Source organism: Triticum aestivum, chromosome 4A (genome assembly GCF_018294505.1).
Source record: "Triticum aestivum cultivar Chinese Spring chromosome 4A, IWGSC CS RefSeq v2.1, whole genome shotgun sequence".
Lineage (NCBI taxonomy): Eukaryota > Viridiplantae > Streptophyta > Magnoliopsida > Poales > Poaceae > Triticum > Triticum aestivum.
The window spans coordinates 476,159,821-476,181,010 of NC_057803.1; the positions used below are offsets into that span (position 1 = coordinate 476,159,821).

The window sequence follows — 21,190 nt, forward strand, 5'->3', positions numbered from 1 at the left end:
GTTTCACTCCAGCACTGCATCCATTACCATTTGCAGGGTATGACAGTAACAGCCATGCTTCACACGGACTGATATCTAAGATAAGATTCAGTGTTCAACCAAGCATGCGCGAAAAGAAGAAGAAAAATATGGTCAGCAACCAACAATTGACTCCGGGTAAGCCGATGATCTCACTAGTCACTCAAGAGGATGAACATGCACAGCGCCACAAGTGCGCAACGAGATAACCCAACCATTGCATTGCATTGAATCCACCAAAAAATGCACCAAACAAGCGTGTCAGGCGAGAAACCTAACACGGATGCATAAAGCGCACAATGTTAACAGGTGAGTGCTTACTAAATAAGATGGCTATGTTTCGTTTTTCGCATAAGGGAATACAGTTCGGTCCGACTTCTATGTCTCCTCAACTCCCTAAGCTGGAAGGAGGGAGCCTTGCTTCACCCATAACTTCTATGCTGTCCCTTTTCTTATCAAACGACCACACTGATTGTGCATTTGGATTTGTTGGAAATAAACCGGCATGCCCTCCAGTTGGCGGCAAGCGGACTGGACTAGCTCCCTGGGGTCCATTCGGCACCAGCTGCTCCCTGCATTAGTCATAACAAGCCATGAGTTCCAACTCTAAGAAGTAATAAAATACACAACAAAAACTCCCGAGATAAATTAACATGTATATGTCTCTGGGTAACATGCCAATACTCGACAGCTTTAACGGAAAAAATGAAGAACGTCAGTGGTAGTAAGTCTGTTACTCATTTTAAACATCAAATACAACTTGTAAATTCCAATAAGCAGCATCTCATGAAATTGCAGCACGGCCAACCATAACACAGGATGGGAACAAACTGCCGTAAAACTAAAAAGTGAATCGTAAGGATTTATGAGGTCATATTTCAATTCATAGAAACCACACTACTTGTAGTACAAGCTGACAAGTCCCAAGTGCAATAAAGGGCACTCATAAATAATGCTTTTATAGATCAAATTATCTAGCTTGCACCTCTGCAATCCGCATTCAAGAATACAGAAGTTACTGTAGACTACGCCCGTTTAAATGCAAGGTCTGACTAGTCCATGAGACTTAAGGTATGTTTGGTTGGTGCCAAAAAATCGCCATCCGTTTTTTCTTTTCAGTCTTTAATTGTTTGGAACTTGGTTGCCAATGGAACACACCAATCTTTCTCACAGATTCCTACCAAACAGTTGGCAAAGTGAGGGTGCAAGAATCCTTGGCCAAAAAATTGACAAATACTCCCTCCGTCTCAAAATGAGTGTCTCAAGCTTAGTACAACTTTGTATTGAAGTTAGTACAAAGTTGAGACACTTATTTTGGGACGGAGGGAGTATGTATTAGGGCTACATTGGGAACCAGCCAAACATAAGTAGTTTCAAGATATTCTCTAAGCAATAGAATGCATACAAGATGAGAAGATGAACATCATCTATTGCAAAGAACACAAAGGATGCACGACCGGATCCTCTTGTATATTCCTGCTGCGTCTAGAGAATGCCATGCCCTACACAAAGTGAATAAATCTTCCAATAGAATGGTTCCAGCTAGAGAAAAGACACCATAGAAAATAAACCCTCTTATACTAGCTTCAATACCAACCACTGAAAAAAAATAGCACGCTATAGCGTGTAGAGAACCGTCTCGCTAAATAAATCAGTGTATGCCTCGCTAATAAAACGCTATAGCATGCTAATAGCGTAACTTAAGGGGAGGTGCTATTTTGTATAGCGCGCTATTTTTGTTCTTGATACCAAGCCAGTGTTTTTGAGTTTTTGAACTGCTCTGAACTTGGTTCCCACAAGGAAGCAATCAGTGACCCCCAATTATCGGTTTCACCTACCCAGCAGCCTTGCCACCCTGACCTCCAGATCAGAAAACCAGCAACGGAACTACCAGCAATTTTCAACAGGGAAAAACAGCGAATGAACAAAATTATGGCTCGTCTCTGGTCCCAACATTTAGAAAGTGTGTACAGAAACTAGTTTAACATGAAGGATAACTACAGGTTGTGAAAGAAAACTACAGGTTGTGAAAGAAAACTACAGGTCTAGAAGCTAGTTTCTGGATATGAATGCGAGGTCTGGAGGGATGGAAGCTGACAGCGAGATAGAAACCATTTGCTAGGTAGGGATCGCATGCATGACGACCAACGCCAGCACCAGGCATGCATGACAGCCAATGGGATGCATATGTAAGTATTTATCATTTTGGAGTTGATGGTTGATGGGTGGCTACGGCATGGAACTAAGGGTTTCCAGCATCGGGTTTACGAGTGGTTCAGCGGCTCCATGCGCGCATGCCCGCTCCAGTTCATTTCTCCTGCCAACATTGGCCAAATCATTGGCAATGATAACCTCAGCTAAAATTTTGGCTAGCCAAATTTTTGGTAGGGTGAACTTGGGCTCAAAGAGAAGCTTGTCCAACATCGTCTGAGATGGTTTGGGCATATTCAGCGCAGGCCTCTAGAAGCTCCAGTGATAGCGGACGGCTAAAGCGTGAGGAGAATCTCAAGAGAGGTCGGGGTAGACCAAATTTGACATGGGAGGAGTCCCTTAAGAGAGATCTGAAGGATTGGAGTATCACCAAAGAACTAGCTATGGACAGGGGTGCGTGGAAGCTTGCTATCCATGTGCCAGAACTATGAGTTGGTCTGAAGATCTTATGGGTTTCACCTCTAGCCTACCCCAACTTGTTTCGGACTAAAGGCTTTGTTGTTGTTTGTTGTTGTTGAACTTGGGCTCAAAGCAAACATACCCTTTGTTTGAAAAGTTTCTGCCAGTTGGACAGCCCCTACCAAGGACTCCAGCTTGAACCAAATCAAATGTCAACAGTAAGAATGTGCACATTTTGGTGTATCCTGGCAGCACCTCCATGACTTGATTTTTCTGACGAAGGCACGTCCAATCCATGCAAGCCAGGAAACCAAACTAGCCATCACCTTCAAATATGGCTCATCCAAAGGAAGGCCCAAATATATGAAGGTAGCCAATCGCCACTAATGACTACTATCATTTGTAAGAATCCTATACATCTAGAATTTTGAAAGCTTAATTTATGCGATTAATTTCTTGAAGGTCACACAATGAATCCACAAATAACATATATAAGCATGATATATCCCCACTAAGATGATGGTTATGCCAGATGGATTCCTCTTGATCTTTGGGGTGTAACGAATTTCATTTATTTGACCTAGAGTCTGGTATCAATATTAGGCCTCCTTTGGTTTAGAAGAATTTTGTAAAAATTCTGAAGGATAGGAATTTTGTATGAAAAATTCCTTTGGAGCCCTTTGGTTTGTAGGAATGGATTCCTATTCCTATGTAGGATAGGAACCAGCCCTTCACATTTCGAAAGAAAAAAAGAACATTAGCCTAGACTCAATGGAAAAATTCCTATCTTATGAATCAAGTGCCATCTCTTTCCCTATAGGAATTGAGATACGTGTCATCTCACTTCCTATGGTTTTCCTGTTCTTATGAAATTCCTATCCTATGAACCAAAGGAGGCATTAACATGTTCCGGGTCGTGTGGGTCGAGGAACGGGGTCGTCGGTCGTGGGTCACTACCCCGCCGGAGCAAGGTGCGACGAGGACTATACATCTTCGGGGCGTTAATTTGGAACGTGGATCGCGATCCAAACAAATTCAGGTCGATGGACCCGGGTCGTGGTGATCTTTCCATGGAAGGGAAAGAAAGATCCTGCCATTCCCCTAGAAAAGATTACGATCTGCGCAATGATTTATTTCCCTTCCCTCTTTGTCAAAAAAAATGGGGCGGCAAGTCAGCCATTTACAGCGTGATTTTCTCATCTACCATTTTCTTACACACGAAGCGTATGCGGACCTTCTGCAAGAACTGTCCCCAAATCTCTCTTCATCAGTTCATCAGCAAAGCTCTAGTCCCCGATTCAGTTCCAACTTCCAACCCTCGAGCCGTCCAGCACTCTCCTATTTTCCCATCCAGCCATTCCTTCCCTATGCAGTCTTCGTTCCCTAGTCAGCATCGGATTCTCAAGCGGCAGCCGCGAGCAAGGCGTGCATCCTTTAATGGCAGGACTGAGCGGGACAGGAGAGGGCGTGTACGCAACAACTCGACAACAGGCAGGCAAGTGGCGGATCGTGGGAGGGCGGACATCGGCAGTCCGACGGAGTTCAAAACTTTGGAGCGCAATTGCCAGGTAAGCCTCAAATCACCATGAAATCCCGTCCGATTACCCATAGATGTTCTTGGCTGGCTTCTTGCAATCTTCGATACTGGGGTATCATGGAGCGATCGGGATCGATCGGGGTCGCGATCCACCCAACGACCCATCTCGACCCCACGTCGTTCCCGACCCTCGATTGGGGTCGATCGACCCCGGGTCACGGGACGCACCCTCGACCCGCGAACCAGACATCCTTAAGATTATGTTAAGTACTTTATTAAACTTAAGATTATGGCATCCTTACCAGAGGCAGACCGGTAAAGTAAAACTAACGACATAACAAATACACTCCCTCCTACCCAAAATATAAGGCGCGGTTGACTTTGCATGGTCTTTGATGCACGACTTTGACCACTAATATATATCAAAGTACATGAAATTGAATATGTATAAATGGCATTGTTGTATTTGTCTTACAAAAAAAATCATATGTCCATATACTAATTTTATAGAGATGCAATACGCGAAAATCATAGTCAAAGTTGTGCAAAGAAGACCAAAAAAGTCAATCTGCACCTTATATTTTGGGAAGGAGGGAGTATACTTAAAAAATGCTAGCAACCAGAGTTTTAAAACCATCGGTGCGAGTTGACGCCATTATATCATCATTATACCGGTGTGAGGACCCTCTACCTCAAGCCGTCCACCCTCACGATAAAAATACCATGTGGCATCTGCCATAGGGGCATGGTGTCACCATGGCATCCAAATGGCAAGGGGCATGTCGCCTTGCCCTGAATTAGACACGATAAGCAGGGTCCGAGCTGGGAGGGAAAGCCTGGACCTGGATTTCTGGCGCCTGGACAGTGGGGGCAACAGTCCAGCAGTAGGGAAAAGAAACTATCTGCGGAGAGAGGGAGGGAGGCAGCCATGATCAGGAGAAATTAGCTGCCCCTGGTCTTCTCCGGCAGCAGCTTGGCAGTGACTCTCCGCTAACCTCGTCTCCTACTGTGACCAGCAGCCCTGTAGCAAGCCAGCGACTCCTCCAGCCCCCCCCCCCCCCTTCAGCAGCGCTTCCTGCCGCCCGCATCCAGTTCCAGATTTGCACAGCGCCTCCTCTCTTCTGCTGCCTCCGCTGCGTGCAACAGCCAGCAAGGTAAGCTTCCCCCCAACTCCCTTCTTCTACCCGCATTCCTGCACTGTTTCTATTCTCTGTTCTGAACTTATGTACATGCTATATTGGTGGCTGGTGTTCTGCTTGATTTGGTACATGGACTAGTGGCTGCCTGGCTGGTGCTATGCTTAATTCAATCTTGCTCGTTGCTCAATGTTTATCATGAATATGCGTCCTACATGCACGCCAACAAGGTATGTACAACTCAATTAGTGATTTATTTTGTTGTCACACTAAGTTAGGCCATGTCTATGAAGTAGTGATTTAATTTGGTATCAAAGCAAGGTTGGTCTATGTTGTCACCTCGCCATACGCCATAAGCGTTATAAAGGGGGGTGGTCGCTATAAAACGCATTAAAAATTATGTAGCAACAAACAGGACAGTCTTAGCTTCAAGTGAGCTCTTCTGCCCGCCACAAATTACAGATAAGCCACAGAATGCACATGCTGGAATTGACAAGTCAAAGTGCACTAAATTCATTGCATTAACACAACACCATGTATGATGACTTCATGGTAGTTAGGCACATCATATCCTCTAAAACAATATATTTGTATTTAATGCTGTAGACTAAACTGACTTCAGTCCCCACTTCCTACACTGAAAGTGGCACAGGAAGAAAGTTTCTACAAATAAATGGAAACAATGACCATTCTCCTATCTGCCATTTGTGGTTCACTCCAAAATTCAAACCAATCCTTGACATGTAAACAATACATACAGTTTCAAGGTCCACTTGCCATTCTTGCTACCTGGTTGTTCCAGATACCAGTTGACCATATAGAAACAAAAAACTACTCCTCCATCCCATAATATAAGAGCGTTTTTTACACTAGTGTAGTGTCAGAAACGCCCTTATATTATGAGGAGGAGGGAGTATATTTCTAAAGTTAAAATGGTATGACGATTCGTCACATTCAGAAAAACTAAATTGCATGCAATGAAGCATATTTGATTATTGCTCATACACAAGACTAACACAAATTTTTCACTGAAGTGTAAAAGATTATTGGTGCTTCTAGTGGTTCAGAGACAAAAGGACCAATCACATAGCCCAAGAGTCACATATGTTTCACAAACAACAAGATTAGGCTCATTCCAGCACAGAATATTGCAGAAATGCAAGCAATTGGTTGTACTGCATACCAATCAAAGGACATTACCTAAAAAATTCTCTTGGTTATCTTTCATAAACTATTAAAAACTGTCTATAAAGTCTAAGCTTCAATGGTTATAAACACACACATTGCATGTACATATACGTGAATTCAAGTAAGAGTATCATTATGATATTTTTCAGCCAATTGATGCTTACATGTATTGATACACAAAGCTATACACAATAGTGAATAAGACAATCTGAATCACATATTTAGAATTGTAGCCACATACAAAATGATAATTGACAACAGCAGGTGATTATTCCGAGTTTTAAGCTCAAGTTAAGAATATCAAACAATTGGTAAGGATACAAAACTTGACTGTTGCAGAAAATGTAGAAGATCTAAAAACAATGTCAGAGGACTTACTTGGACCAAGAATGACAAGGATCAGGTGGTCCAAAGGGGTGCGCACGGGCTGTTTTGTTTGGAGATCCAAAACCCAAGTCACTGTGTATAGCATTTTCTGACATGTCGTGTGAAAGGAACAGACTATCTGTATCAAGAGGCAATTGCTGGAAGGGTGATTTCTGCAGCCATAAATCATTGTCATTCAGACCAGCACTGAGGGGGCTTCTTGTTCCACCATTCAAATGATTGATGCCATGGTTGAATTGATTTGTGTTTGGTAGAAGCCATTGTCCCTGAGGACCTCGCAGACCTAAACTGTCCTGTACCAGCGGCGTGCTCCACATTTGCCATGTGCCTTGCTCATTGTTAGCCTCAGCTGACATTGAACCATTATGCCCTTTTGCAGTTGAGAAATGTGAGGGTCTAATAGGATTTCGTTCAACAGTCCGTGATCTTGATAGAGGAGACTCAATTGGTGAAGGCATGGGGTTCCTAACATGTGGTTGCTTGGTGACATCATTCAAGGTGAATCTGCTATCCCAGTCTGGAGGGAAGTTGTCTAGGGACTCTGAAACTGGACCAAGCAATGCAATGGCATCTGGATCATAGCACGGGTCCTCAAATTGCTCAGGTTCTTCCAGTAATGCTGCTTCTGAAACTTTACCGAAGGGCGAGTGTCCCGCTGGAAAATGAGATAGCGGCATATTGGCAGATGCTCCATTCACTGGCGGAAACCCTGCAGAGTGCATGGATTGGCTTAACTTCGGCGTGCTGTCCAGAGGAGGATACTGAGCCAGAAAATTTTGAGCGCTGCTTATCTGTGCACCATTTGGGGCAGGCTGCATGTTCTTCTCACGAGCTGAAGCAGTAACATCGGGACAAGGGGAAACTGCAGCTGAGCGACTAAACAACTGATGCCATGACTTTTTAAGGCCTGTAGGATGTGCCTGCATATTTGGACTAACCTGCACAAAGCAGAACACAAATAATTAAATGTAAGATGGTCAATTGGGTGAAAACAACATACGCTATTTGTTCAGATGAAAACAGTACATAGCGATGCTCTTTTACTTACAGGTCGACTAAAATTAGTCAATGAATTTCTAGTTTCTCCGGCTGTGGCAGATTTGACCATTGCTGGTGTGGCTGCAGGTTGGGTATCTCTTTTAATACTCTGGTCAGTTGCAGCAATGAGCGGTTTAGTCACCTTGTTAGCTTGATGAACAGGGGCCTGAGCACTTCTACCAAAAAAGGAGCCACCACCAAAACCTCTGGAAGAAGATAATAAACCTCCAGTCATACGACCAAAGTACTTCGTCTTGCTCTGTGCTATCTTACTACCCTGACTGTTAGATTCAAAGTTATTGGGCTTGTATCCATCTGTCCCAACTCTTGCCGCATCCCGCCTGTCTGTCTCATTCCTTCTATCAAAGTCGCGCTTCCTCTCACCTTCTCTGCTTACTCTTCTCTCAACATCTTCGCAGTCTGAATTGCTCTTGCTTGATCCCTTGTCTTCCTTCCTCCTCCTCTCCTGCCGCCTCCGTTCTGCTTCCTTCCTAGCATCCTTCTCCCCGACGGGGGTAGCACCTTTGGATCGCTCCTCAGCCTCTGCTTTCTCATCCCTCAGCCTTCTCCGCTCCTCTACTAGCTTTGCCATCTCTTCTCGCTGCTTCCTTTCCTCCTCCTCTAGCATTTCCCTCTCCAACCTCGCCAACCTCTTCTCCTCAGCCTTCCTTTTCGCCTTGTCCACTCTGCTCTCCTCAGCCTTGCCTCCATTGTCCCCTGCTTTTGTCAACATTCTGCCATCCCGGCCCAATCCACCGCTGTCCACTGATGACCCAAACCTGAACACTTTCTTCCAGAACCATGCCATACTGGTGCAAAAGCACGAGAACAGCCGCCATGAGAAGCCTGAGTACGAGTTATCGGCGGAACACTGCAGGTCAAGCCAGTAACCCGGGTCACCAACAGCATTGGCCCAATCCTGACTGCAAGGCCACCCAGCGGGGACCTTCCCCGCAGGGCCAAGGTCAAGCACGGGCCGCTTGGATACGTGGCCACAGTATGAGCACATGAACTTGCCGCCGCCAGGGTTCTGGTCCCTGTAGGGATTGTTGCAGTTGCGGCAACGGCGTGTGGCGGTCTTGCGGAGCTTCTGAAGCTCGAGCGCATGGGCGCGGCGCTCCTCGCGGAGGCGCGCCGAGCGGCGGGCACGCCAGATGGAGAGGCGCGGGAGGAGAATCTCGTACCAGAAGAGGGTGAGGAGGAGGACGGAGACGCAGGCGAGGCGCGGGGAGGTGACCTCGAAGCGGTAGGCGGCGGGCAGGAGCTGGGAGAGCGCCCAGAGGAGGATGAGCGGGAGGACGAGCCACGGCAGCATGGTGGCGACGCGCCGCGACCACCGTTGCACGGCGCACAGTATACACATTATCCGACCGCCGCCGCTGCCGAGGCCCTAACCCGGAGGTCGATCGCCAGCGCCTTCCTCCGAATCTCACGCCCTACCTGGCGACGATAGCGGGCGGCTTACTTGCTTGCTGCGTGGGCGACGCGATGCGATGCGGCGGCTTTGAGGGCGGAAAGGGGAAAGGGGGAGGAAACCCTGGGATGGAAGAGAGGGAGCGGGCGGAGAGGAAAGGAAAGGCGGCTCCTTTCTCGCGGATGCGAGATGCGGGGCAGGGTATCGGCGTCGCCCTAGGAGAGATTGGGAATGGAGGAGGGGTGGAGGAGCTCGAGGCGCGCGGTGGTCATGGCGAAAACCCTAGGTTTGCTCTTGGATTGTGTAATTTCGTTGGATCTTTTTTTTTTCCTTCCTCTGGCCTCTTTGGTTTGGTCGGCGTGGGAAGAAGCGAAAACCACATAAAGCGTCATTTTTGCCTTCCTTTTCTCTAGTCATTTTTGGATTGCTCTTATGTTACCTTATCTGTTTTACAATAAAATAGTACCAGATAGCGACATTTTTCTACCTCCGAACGATGTATAATTACTTTTATGTGAGGATGTAGCCGCCGGTCCATAATTATTTTTATGTGAGAGATGAAGGGGCAGGTCCATAATTACTGTTAAATGCGAGGAGAAGCCACTGTCTACCTTACGATGAGCGATAAATGTTTAGATTTGTATGATTAATTTTGCTTGGGTAACAACTCATAATTGAAGTTGGAAATATTTACTCTTCCACATGCAAGTTTAAAAATAGATAACACATGTAGTGTCTATTTGATTTGAAGGATTCTCAAAAGATTTTTGAAGAATTCTAATTATTATAGAAGATTGCTATACGGGTTCTGCAAACTGTAATATATTTTTCTCGGGGATTCATTTATATTTAAAGATTTTATAGGAAATTTTTCATCTACTTCAAATTATTAAGTTTTTATGTGCACAGCCCTGCAGTATTAAAGGTCATGTGACACTTCAATCATGTATTTTACTATTCCTACTTTAATAGGACCAACTCAAAAACTCGAAGGTGTCCTTGAGATATATTGTCACTGCAGTCATTATTGTTCCTCTCTTGCAAAAAAAAAACTATTCTTATTCGTATAATTAGCATCACATTTTTAGCATTTTCTAAAAAATGCCATCAACTCGAGACCACGATACCCATGTATTCTTGAGTGTTCTTTGAATCGACGTAAGTGCCAACAACGTCTATGTAGTCCTAATTGATATGTTTTATGGAGCCTGCAATGCAGAAATTTCGTGGAACTATATTGAGTCGAACAATCATGTGTACCTTACACAACTTTGGTGGATGCTCTTTTTTTGGAAAACCATACTTCCTTCCATTCCAAATTAGTTGAAGTTCTAAATTTGACATATGTTAATCTTTTCAAGTTTGACCTAGTTAATGGGAAAATATGGTAAAATGTACAAGATCAAGTATACATAATATGGAAGTACATTGCATGAGAATCTAGGACGTGTTTGGTAGCCTACATAGTTTTTATCTCCTTACAAGTGTGACTCAACTAGGACATGTCGAGCTAATGCAGGCTCAAAACCATGTTGTGCACATGGTTTGGTAGCCTACATTGCGCCAGTGATCAGATTATGCCTGGTGTTTGGTGGGCTGCATTTGTGCTTCAAGAGTGAATAGATCCAAACCACAAGTGTTTGGTTGTGTGGGCGTAGGCGTTTTGCGCCGCCATTTCAAATGTGGTGGCCTTACCACCCAATTGGACTACACTTCACAGCAACACAACACATATCATCAAGCATGAACACAATTAACAAGCAACTAAATAGTTCCTACTCATTACAACACAACTAAACAGTTCATGGTGCATTACATACCATAAGTTTAACACAACATGGGCATCCCATTCCCCTCCACAACCCAGGGTGTTGATCCCTGGGCAAAATATACAGTCTGATAGCAAAAGAGGCAAAGTTCAGACGATCTAGCTAGAAAGGGGGGAGCACGAGCGATGTTACCCAGGAAGCAGTGCCTGGTGCACCTGACCTTAAAGATGGTGGAGGTATCGGCATTGTAGATCTACACCTTGAAGCTCGGGCCTGTCAACCTCAGTCAAGCATGTCACTGGAGATCTTGTGCTTCTGGCAGAAGTAGTCCCAGACTCTCCCCAGCGCCATCTGCTAGTGGAAGATCTGGACCTGGACCCAGAACTCGCACCATTTGGTTGCACAGAGAGCCTAACGATGTGAGGATGCTTTACGATGATATGCTCCTTCATCACCGATCGGAAGGGCTCATGGATGATGAGCATAGCAATGTCCTCGCCGTCCTTGATGGGCATGTAGGACCTAAGTGGCTCTCGTGCCCCCTCCTAGTGGCCAATCCCCAATGGCTTGCTCGTCGTCGCTAGCTGATGGCTCGAGCATTTGTGATATTTTTGAGTGATTCTTATTTGGATTTCATCGGATCATTGCCACTTCCTGATTATTTATAATGTTAATCCTTCAAAAGAGAATAAACCCATTTTCCATTGTTTGGCAGTAAATATCATTTATGGAAGCAAACCCAGGAGGGTAACTGCCAATCAAGTCAAATGGAGCAACTTCCATGTGGAGAGCCAAGTCACCAAGCGCACCAGAGCAAAAGACGACCTTCCATACAATCACCGGTGCTCGTATGAGCGCTTGTATGAGGTGCCAGCAGCTCCACCACGTCTATAGAAGACACTTTCGTGAAGGGACCGGGGGGAGAAAGAACCCTAGCCGCCGCCACCTCCAGAACAGAAGAGGAGGAGATCTGAAGAACCTTCGGAGATCTTCTTAGTTTTGGTCCTTTCATCTCCATCATCATCTCATCCTTCACCATAGTAAGGGAAATTCCAAGTTGTGGGAACAATTTGTAACTCTATTCATTCTCATCTGGAGATCAAGACTATTTGAATTGTCCATTTCATTTTATTGTGGATCTTCACAGTATTATTGATATGGTTTTCATGAGTTTATTCTCTGGTGTGATTGGGTTTTCTCTTATGATGTGTGAGTAATTCCCCATAGGCGAGGGAGATGTAGGTGAGTGGTAAGATTCATTTGTACATGATCTATATATCATCATTTGTATTTTGCAGTCTTATGATCTATCTAGTAAGTTGTTATAATGCGGTGAACCCTATGTGTGTTGTCCAATTTGATGGGGAACGAAGCATGGAAAACAAAAAAAATCCTACGAACATCCAACATCTATCTATGGAGATGCATAGCAACGAGAGGGAGAGGTGTATATATACCCTTGCAGACCGAAAGCGTTAACGATCTAGAGATCGTGGTTGGCGTAGTCAAACTCGTGTCGTGATCCAATCTGATCCAAGCACCGCGCGTGCGGCACCTCCAAGTTTTAGCACACATCCGGCTCGGCGACGTATCCTCCTTCTTGATCCGGCAAGAGAGGTAGAATGGGTAGAAGAGATCTGAACCAACACGATGTCGTGGTGGTGGTAATGGCAGCGGAATACCGATAGGGCTTCGCCAAGCGCCATCGGATCAAGGTGGAGGCTTATTGGGAGAGAGAGGAGGCTCGGGTTTGGTGTGTCCAGCCCTTGCGCCCCCTCCCCATTATATATAGGGGTGTGGGAGGGCTGGGGGCGCAGCCCTAGCCCCTCCTCCAAGGAGGGGAGGCATCCAAGGGGGAGGAGTGCCCCCAAGCCAAGTGCAGGGCCCTCCCACTTAGGGTTTCCCTTCCCCTATGTGCATGGGCCAAGTAGGGCTGGTGCGCCTCGCACAATAAGGCCAGGGCGCCCCCCTAGAGACACAATTGTAAAAACTTCCTACTATTTATTATCTGCATCTCTAATTAAGTGTCTAACTAATTAATTGCATTAAGGGCTTGATTTTATAATTGATTTGTCGCAAAAAATCCCTAGTGCCTCAACACACGAGCATTAATTGCATGCGTAATGAGTTGTCTCTCTAATTAATTGCATTAGTGGCTTGATTTCCAAATTAATATGGTGCTTGGTTTCCAAATCTTTTTGTTTTTTTATTTTCTTTTTGCTTGAGGCAAGGGAGGTAGGTTTTCTCGTGCATGTATGGAGACGGGAGCAGATGGGTTTTTTCGTAAGAGGGATCAATGGTTTAATAGTAAAGATACAATTGAGAAAACTTTCTAGTATTAATTATCTGCATCCCTAATTATGTGTCTGGCTAATTAATTAATTGCATTAATGGCTCGCTTTCATAATTGATTTGGTTCAAAAAATCCTACTTAAACAAACTTAATTAATTTCACGCTTATTTAATTTTCTGACTAATATATTGCATTAAAGTCTTGATTTCCAAATTGATTTTGTGCTTGGTGTCCAAATCGTTTTGTAGTAATGAATGGGTGATACTACATAATTAATGTGATCCTCTCATTCAAGGCTTGATAATACTTTCCATAACTAATTTGATACTCATGTCCAAAGAATGATATTCTCCGTAATTAACATGATCATTCCGTTTAACACTCGATGATACTTTTTATAAACGTGATCATCCTATCCAAAAATTAATACTCTCCATAATTAAAGTAATCCTACTGTCGAACCCTCAATAATATTTTTCATAATTAACTTGATCCTCTCGTCCAAATAATGATACTTTTCATAATTAATGTGATCCTTCCGTCCAAATAATGATGCTCTTCATATTTAATGTGATACTCATGTCCAACGCTCGATTATACTTTCCAAATTAAATAGACTTATTAAGTGTCTAACTAATTAACATAGATAATTAACTGGTTTGCCTAATTAATTGCATCGAACTATGGGCAATGCAGGAATTGGACAAGCAATAACTGAGACGGGTTTTGGACATTAATGGCCACATGCGAAACCAAACCCTTTGATTTCCCAATTGATTCGGTGCTTGGTTTCCAAATCTCTTTCCTATTTTTATTTTTATTTTGCGTGACGCAGGGGATGGGTTTTCTTGTGGCGGATGGGTTTTTTCGTAAGGGGGGTCAAGGGTTTAATAGTAAAGACATGGTTGAAAAAAGTTCCTAGTATTAATTATCTACATCCTTAATTATATGTCTGACTAATTAATTAATTATATTAATGACTTGATTTCATAATTGATTTGGTGCAAAAAAATCCCTACTTAAGCGAATGTAATAAATTGCATGCATAATTGATTGTTTGGCTAATTAATTGCACTAATGACTTGATTTCCAAATCGATTTGGTGCCCGGTGTCCAAATTGTTTTGATTAATGACTGGGTGATGCATAATTAACGTGATCCTTCCATTCAAGGCTCGATAATACTTTCCATAATTAATGTGATACTCACATCCAAATAATGATACTCTCAGTAATTAACGTGATCCTTCCGTTCAACACTCGATGATACTTTTTACAATTAACGTGATCCACTTGTGCAAAAAATAATACTCTCCATAATTAAAGTGATCCTACTGTCAAACACTTGATAATACTTTCTAAGGTCAAGAGGTGCCATGAGGGGCCCACAAGCCTGGGGGCGCCCCCCTGGGGCGTGCCTGGCAGGCTTGTCGCTCCCTCGTGACTCTTCAGGTCTTCTCCCAAACTTTCTAGGTTCCCTTCTGGTCCAGAAAAAATCGTTAAAAAGTTTCTTAGTGTTTGGACTCCGTTTGGTATTGATTTTCTGAAAAGCCAAAAAACAAGGAAAAACAACAACTAGCACTGGGCACTAGACTAATAGGTTAGTCCCAAAAAATGATATATAATTGCATATAAAACATCCAAGATTGATGCTGTAATAGCATGGAATAATAAAAAATTATAGATATGTTCAAGACGTATCATATGACGCTTTTGATTGATTAATTCCATGTTTTACAGGTTCATCGTAAGCAAGGCTGCCACATAGTTGAGAAAGATGATGTCTATTAGTTCCGATAGGTCACACCTATCTAGGTTGTAGGGACTGATAGAGAAGACATCAAAAGATGAGAGTGGGCATGTATTGATTTGCATTGAGATATCTTGCATTCTATCCTAAAGAATTCAAAAGGTCAGTTATGTCATGTCATTAGTAGATGACTTTATATAGACCCTTTTTTCTTTCACAATTATATCTTAGCCACATACATTCACGAATTGTACAACTCTTGGATTGTTGTTAATATAAGTATTATTCTTTTTTAAATAGATATGTTGTCAACACATGTTCCAAAAATGATGCAAGCAATCATTTTTAATACCAAGGCATGCATGTCTAATTGGTGAATTTAGTTTGTAGCTCAATTTTTTTCATGATATAACAACAACCAAAATAATAACAAGTGCATTTAAAAAAGCAGTAGCTGCAATAGACTAGGTTGAGGGGCATAATTAGATTAAGAGTTCAGACCAAAGATGCTTCCTAAAGTATATGCATTGCAGCCCATAGCAATGCACAGTCGTTCTACTAGCATTGGTGTAGAGGCCTGCTATACAAACGGTTTTTAACCCCTTTTCGCGACGGCGTTTGGAACCGTCGCCAAGTGAGTGTGGATGATAGGGGGTCCTTCCCACACGACCCAGAAACCGTTGGGGATAGGCCCTCCTGGCACACAGGCTGGGGCAAAATGAGCTCGTGTGTGATCTGGCGAGGCATCGAAACCCAATCGTTTTCGTTCGTATGTACATCCCACACGGTGAATCCAGAAAAACATTTCCGTTCGTATGTATATCACACACAGTTTTTTGTGTCGAAACGTTTGTGCAAGGTGTCCTAACGCAAATAGTTCTTTGCTGGAAGTCGTGTGTGATTGTTAGTTGATCGAACACGCCTATTTTCTAAAAACCGTGTGGGTTGTTTGAGTTCATCGCCCACGGTGCTGTCTGAGTAACTGTATGCAATAGAAAACCCCAATAAGTAGGGTAATTAGCCTATTATTGATAATCCATGTACTAATCAAATTGATATTTCTTATAAAACACACAAGATATTTCATATCCGTATAACAGCAACCAGGATTTCATAATCGAATTACATCAAATAGTTTCGGCACTTAGTTACGCCATTACACAACATCACTAAGTTTCACATGCAACATCGAAAACCTTTGGAAAGTAGCATCATACATGGTAAATAGACAGGTGAATCTCATTTGGGAAACTGCAGAAGCAGAAGGCAAATATTGAGCATTCAGTGATGTGGAATGTCCTTGCAACTTTAGGCCAGTGGCTATGATAATTGCCCGCCCAACCTTTGTCCTCTTCAGGAAGACTTCAATATTGTACCGTGGGTGTTGAATGAATACCTTCCTAGCCTCTTGACCATGCAGGTGGTTTGAGAGGTAATCAGCGGTGAACTGGTTTGAAAAGTACTGAAAAAACAAAGATATGCATAAATGGTTGTTATAAATTTTGAAATGGCGCAAGGGGTAAAAACAAGGTAAAATAGTGAGTACCATCCTATAATTGATTGATGTCTTCTTCATTGTGCAAACAAAGATCTTGCTGTTATTCGTCGCAAGTTTTTTCATCCAAACAATCTTTCTCAGTTTCTTGACTTGACTAGTATTCATGGACATCTCATTTCCCCATATGCAAAATGGATCGAACAGTGGGTCTAACCCTCTGACAGCAGGACCTACATGTGCAAGACCAAATTGTAAGAAACCTAAATATTAGAATGATTCCTGCAACTGCACAATAATGTGCTACTAGCGAAAGGACCATGCATGAGCAAACCTCGATGGTAAACTGCAGTGTCTCCTGTTGTTTGCATGCAACACACATATGGAAGATCTTGATCAGGTTAACTAAGAGTTGCCATACTATCAGTAGAATATGTATTGAGTATAGCCAAATTTGATTTATTTCACATGCATAACAATACAAAATTGTACCCACAACAAATGAAAATCAAATTGCAGAATTGAACCAAATAGTTAAATGGGCAGCAGACCAAATGAACTAAAACAGTTAACTGAGCATGACATTGTAGAATAGAAACTTGTACTAGAAGATAAGATAGCTAACAAAACAAAGAATGCTTGAGAACAGTACTACGAAATGTAGCAATTGTTAGACCAAACTGTTAACTGAACATTACATTTCAGAGGACCAAACTATTAACTAAACATCAGATTGCATATTAACATTACAGAGGACAAATCACTAGAAGGCACTCGCGGTGGCCTCGAGAAAATAGCACAAACTATATTTTAAGGTAGACAACCGTGTGGCGGTGTCGACGATGGACTCGAAGGCGAGGTGCTCCTCCAAGATCTAGCGGTCGGCACGCATGGCAGCCATAGCGACCTCGTGCGCGTGTGCGGCCACGATTTGCTTCTCCGCTGCCAGATGCTACTGAGCTCCACGTTATACTACGTGCAAAATGGTTGTGGGTGGTGCTTAATTGGAGGAAGGGGGCAGTGATTTCGGCAGAAGGTGTCGCGCCGTCGGTCGGGGCATGTGGAACGGGGAAGGAGGAGGATGGTGTGGGTGGGGTGTGGATTACCTGACCATATCAATGAGGCCGCGCAGAAAGAAGAAGGGTCAGCAGCGAGGAGGTCGCGCAGCAAGAAGAAGGGTTGCCGGTGAGGAGGAGGCGCTGCAAGAAGAAGGGTCGCGGGCGAGGAGGCGATGCTGCAAGAAGATGGATAGCCGGCGAGGAGGCGACGCTGCAAGAAGAAGGGTCGCTGGCGAGGAGGCGACGCTGCAAGAAGAAGGGTAGCCAACAAGGAGGCGGGCACTGCAAGAAGAAGGATCACCAACGAGGAGGCTGAGCTGCCAGTAAGCAACAATGAAGGTTTGAACTTGGAAAGCAAGGAGGAATAGTGAAAATGTGGCTTTTGGTGGGAGGGAGGGGGCGGCGAGATAGATATTTCCGCGGTGGCAAAAAAAATCACTCGGTGTCGCGAGAAACTAGCGCGCAAGTGTGGTTCAAGCGGGGGCGGTGGACTGTGGACGACGAAGCTTCCTGCGTAAGCCAGACAAGACGGTGTGCCAAGATGTTTTATATTGCATCCCACATGATTCTTTCTAGTAAGGTATACCTGATTTTTTTCATTATATTCTGAAAGACAAAATGGTGTTACGGAGGAAAATGATGGTGTTTGAATTGCTAGAACTTTTATGTACAGTGAACATGCAACTACATGAGTGTCGTGTTTAAATTTGGAATTATTCTGGGTTCGTTTGGCATTTTTATGCATTAATTGAGTTTCTAGGCATTTAATGTGCATAATTCAAATTTGAACTACAAGCACATGCTCCAGTGCATCAAAGTTTGTTGAAAAATCACATGTGTGTCTTTGGGTGAATTTATAGGTCCCATGCAAGAAATAGGAATGAAATTCAAATATCTGGGCGTCGTGCCTTGGCCGGGAACATTAAGAAACTTGGTTTTGAAATTCCTGGAAATTCAAAAGTCGCCTGAAAATCATGAACTCGGCATGGTGTATTTCATGGCACCAACATGTTATGGTAAAAGAATTGGCCACATTTGAACAAGTTTTTGGTATAAACTTCTTGCAAACCGGAGCTTCTCTCGAGAAGACTCGTGATTTCCGAGGGGGGTGTTACCTTTGTGTGCGAGACAATATACGTTGCCTCCCCCAGTTGATTTTTTACATAGGAAACATAAAACTAGATGAGTGTCGTGTTAAAATTTGGAATTATTCCGGATTCGTTTGGACTTTCTTATACATCAATTGAATTTCTGGTCATTTAATATGCATAATTCAAATTTGAACTACAAGCACATGCTCCAGAGCACCAAAGTTGGTTGAAAAATCACATGTGTGTCCTTGGGTGAATTTTTAGGTCCCATGCAAGAAATGAGAATGAAATTCAAACATTTGGGCGTCGTGGCTCAGCCAAAAAGATTGAGAAACTTTATTTTTTAATTCATGTAAATCCAAAGCTCGCCTGAAAATCATGAAACTTGGCATGGTGTCATGACATGGCACCAACATGTTGTGGTAATTTTTTGGCCGAATTGGGACATGCTTTGGTACAAGCTTCTTGCAAACCGGAGTTTCTCTCGAGAAGGCTCGTGGTTCCGAGAGGGAACTTGTCACCTCCATGTGTGAAACGACATACGTACACTGCCTTCTTCCGCCTTAATTTTTTACACGGGCAGATTAGACCAAATAGAAGTATCGTGCTAAATTTTACAATTATTCCGGGTTCATTTGGCCTTTTTATACATTAATTGAATTTTTGGGCATTTAATATGCATAATTCAAATTTGAACTACAAGCACATGCTCCACTGCATCAAAGTTGGTTGAAAAATCATATATGTGTCCTTGGGTGAATTTTTAGGTCCCATGCAAGAAATGTGAATGAAATTTAAACATCTGGGTGTCGTGGCTCGACGGGAAAGATTGAGAAACTTGGTTTTTTAATTCCTGTAAATCCAAAACATGTCTGAAAATCATGAAACTTGGCATGGTGTCATGACATGGCACCAACATGATGTGGTAATTTTTTTGGCCGAATTGGTACAAGCTTTGGTATAAGCTTCTTGCAAACTGGAGCTTCTCTCAAGAAGGCTCGTGGTTCCGAGAGGGGACGTGTCACCTCCGCGTGTGAAACGACATACACTACCTTCTCCCGCCTTAATTACTTACACATGTAGATTAGACCAAATAGAAGTATCATGCTAAATTTTGAAATTATTCCAGGTTCGTTTGGCCTTTTTATATATTAATTGAATTTTTGGGAATTTAATATGCATAATTCAAATTTGAACTACAAGCACATGCTCCAGTGCATCAAAGTTGGTTGAAAAATTACATGTGTGTCCTTGGATGAATTTGTAGGTTCCATGCAAGAAATGGAATGGAATTCAAACATCTGGGCGTCGTGCCTCGGCTGAAAATATTGAGAAACTTGGTTTTTTAATTCCTGTAAATCCAAAACACGCCTGAAAATCATGAAACTTGGCATGGTGTCATGACATGGTACCAACATGTGGTGGTAAATTTTTTGGCCGAATTGGGACAAGCTTTGATATAAGCTTCTTACTAATCAGAGCTTCTCTCAAGAAGGCTCATGGTTCCGAGAGGGAACGTGTCACCTTCGTGTGCGAAACAACATACACTGCCTTCTCCCGCCTTGATTTTTTTACACACCCAGCTTAGACCAAATAGGAGTTTCGTGCTAAATTTTGGAATTATTCCAGGTTCGTTTGGCCTTTTTATACATTAATTCACTTTCTAGGCATTTAATGCACATAATTTAAATTTGAAGTACAAGCGCATGCTACAATGCACAAAAGTTAGTTGGAAAATCATTTATGTGTACTTGGGCGAACTTCTAGGTTCCATGGAAGAAGTGGGAATGGAATTCAAACATCTGGGCGTCTTGGCTCGGCCAAAAATTCTCGTAAATCCAAAACTCGTTTGAAAATCATGAAACTTGGCATGGTGTCATGACATGGCACCAACATCTTGTGGTAATTTTTCTGTCCGATTTGCGAAGACACACACATTAACAATCAACAAAGTCATTTTGGAACAACTGCTTTCACGTTACAAATTAGAAACACAAGTATTATTGAAACCATGGGCGTTCTACTTACCAATTACATGCCGCCACGCGTCCCCTTTTTTATTGGCTAGGAGGCGCCGTGCGGGGTAGCTATTTGAGTACGGGAGGTGTGCGATCAGACCCCTACATGTGCTCATCGGTAGGAGAGCCCTTTGACCTCTATCCGCCGCGCACCTCCCTCCCAACGTCTCCATTAATGGCGTCCGAGCCCTGATGTCTACTACACAACCTTCTTCTTGTAGATGTTGTTGGGCCTCCAAGTGCAGAGGTTTGTAGGACAGTGCAAATTTCCCTCAAGTGGATGACCTAAGGTTTATCAATCCGTGGGAGGCGTAGGATGAAGATGGTCTCTCTCAAACAACCCTGCAACCAAATAACAAAGAGTCTCGTGTGTCCCCAGCACACCCGAT

At 43.3% G+C, this 21,190-nt stretch overlaps 1 protein-coding gene across 2 annotated transcripts; it reads right to left on the reverse strand.

The window, feature by feature from the left end:
• Positions 1-224: 224 nt before the first annotated feature.
• LOC123086473 (stress response protein NST1) lies at positions 225-9,678 on the reverse strand. Of its 2 annotated transcripts, XM_044508240.1 has the most exons (4): positions 7,925-9,678; positions 7,676-7,814; positions 6,868-7,585; positions 225-590 (listed from the first exon to the last, which is right to left on the reverse strand). In XM_044508240.1, the coding sequence occupies exons 1-4, from the start codon at positions 9,275-9,277 to the stop codon at positions 407-409; spliced, it is 2,394 nt and encodes a 797-aa protein (XP_044364175.1). In that variant the 5' UTR covers positions 9,278-9,678; the 3' UTR covers positions 225-406. The 2 variants fall into 2 exon arrangements, with proteins under 2 accessions (XP_044364175.1, XP_044364173.1); XM_044508238.1 differs by having other exon boundaries at positions 6,868-7,814; positions 7,925-9,677.
• Between the last annotated feature and the right edge of the window lie 11,512 nt (positions 9,679-21,190).

What these genes read in the sequence shown, in the direction of transcription:
- LOC123086473 (XM_044508238.1), bottom strand. Translation starts at nt 9,277, where the DNA reads ATGTGTATACTGTGCGCCGTGCAACGGTGGTCGCGGCGCGTCGCCACC. An exon ending in TGACTAATTTTAGTCGACCT is followed by an intron (nt 7,815 to 7,924) that starts GTAAGTAAAAGA and finishes TGCTTTGTGCAG; the next exon opens with GTTAGTCCAAATATGCAGGC. An exon ending in CCTTGTCATTCTTGGTCCAA is followed by an intron (nt 591 to 6,867) that starts GTAAGTCCTCTG and finishes TGACTAATGCAG; the next exon opens with GGAGCAGCTGGTGCCGAATG.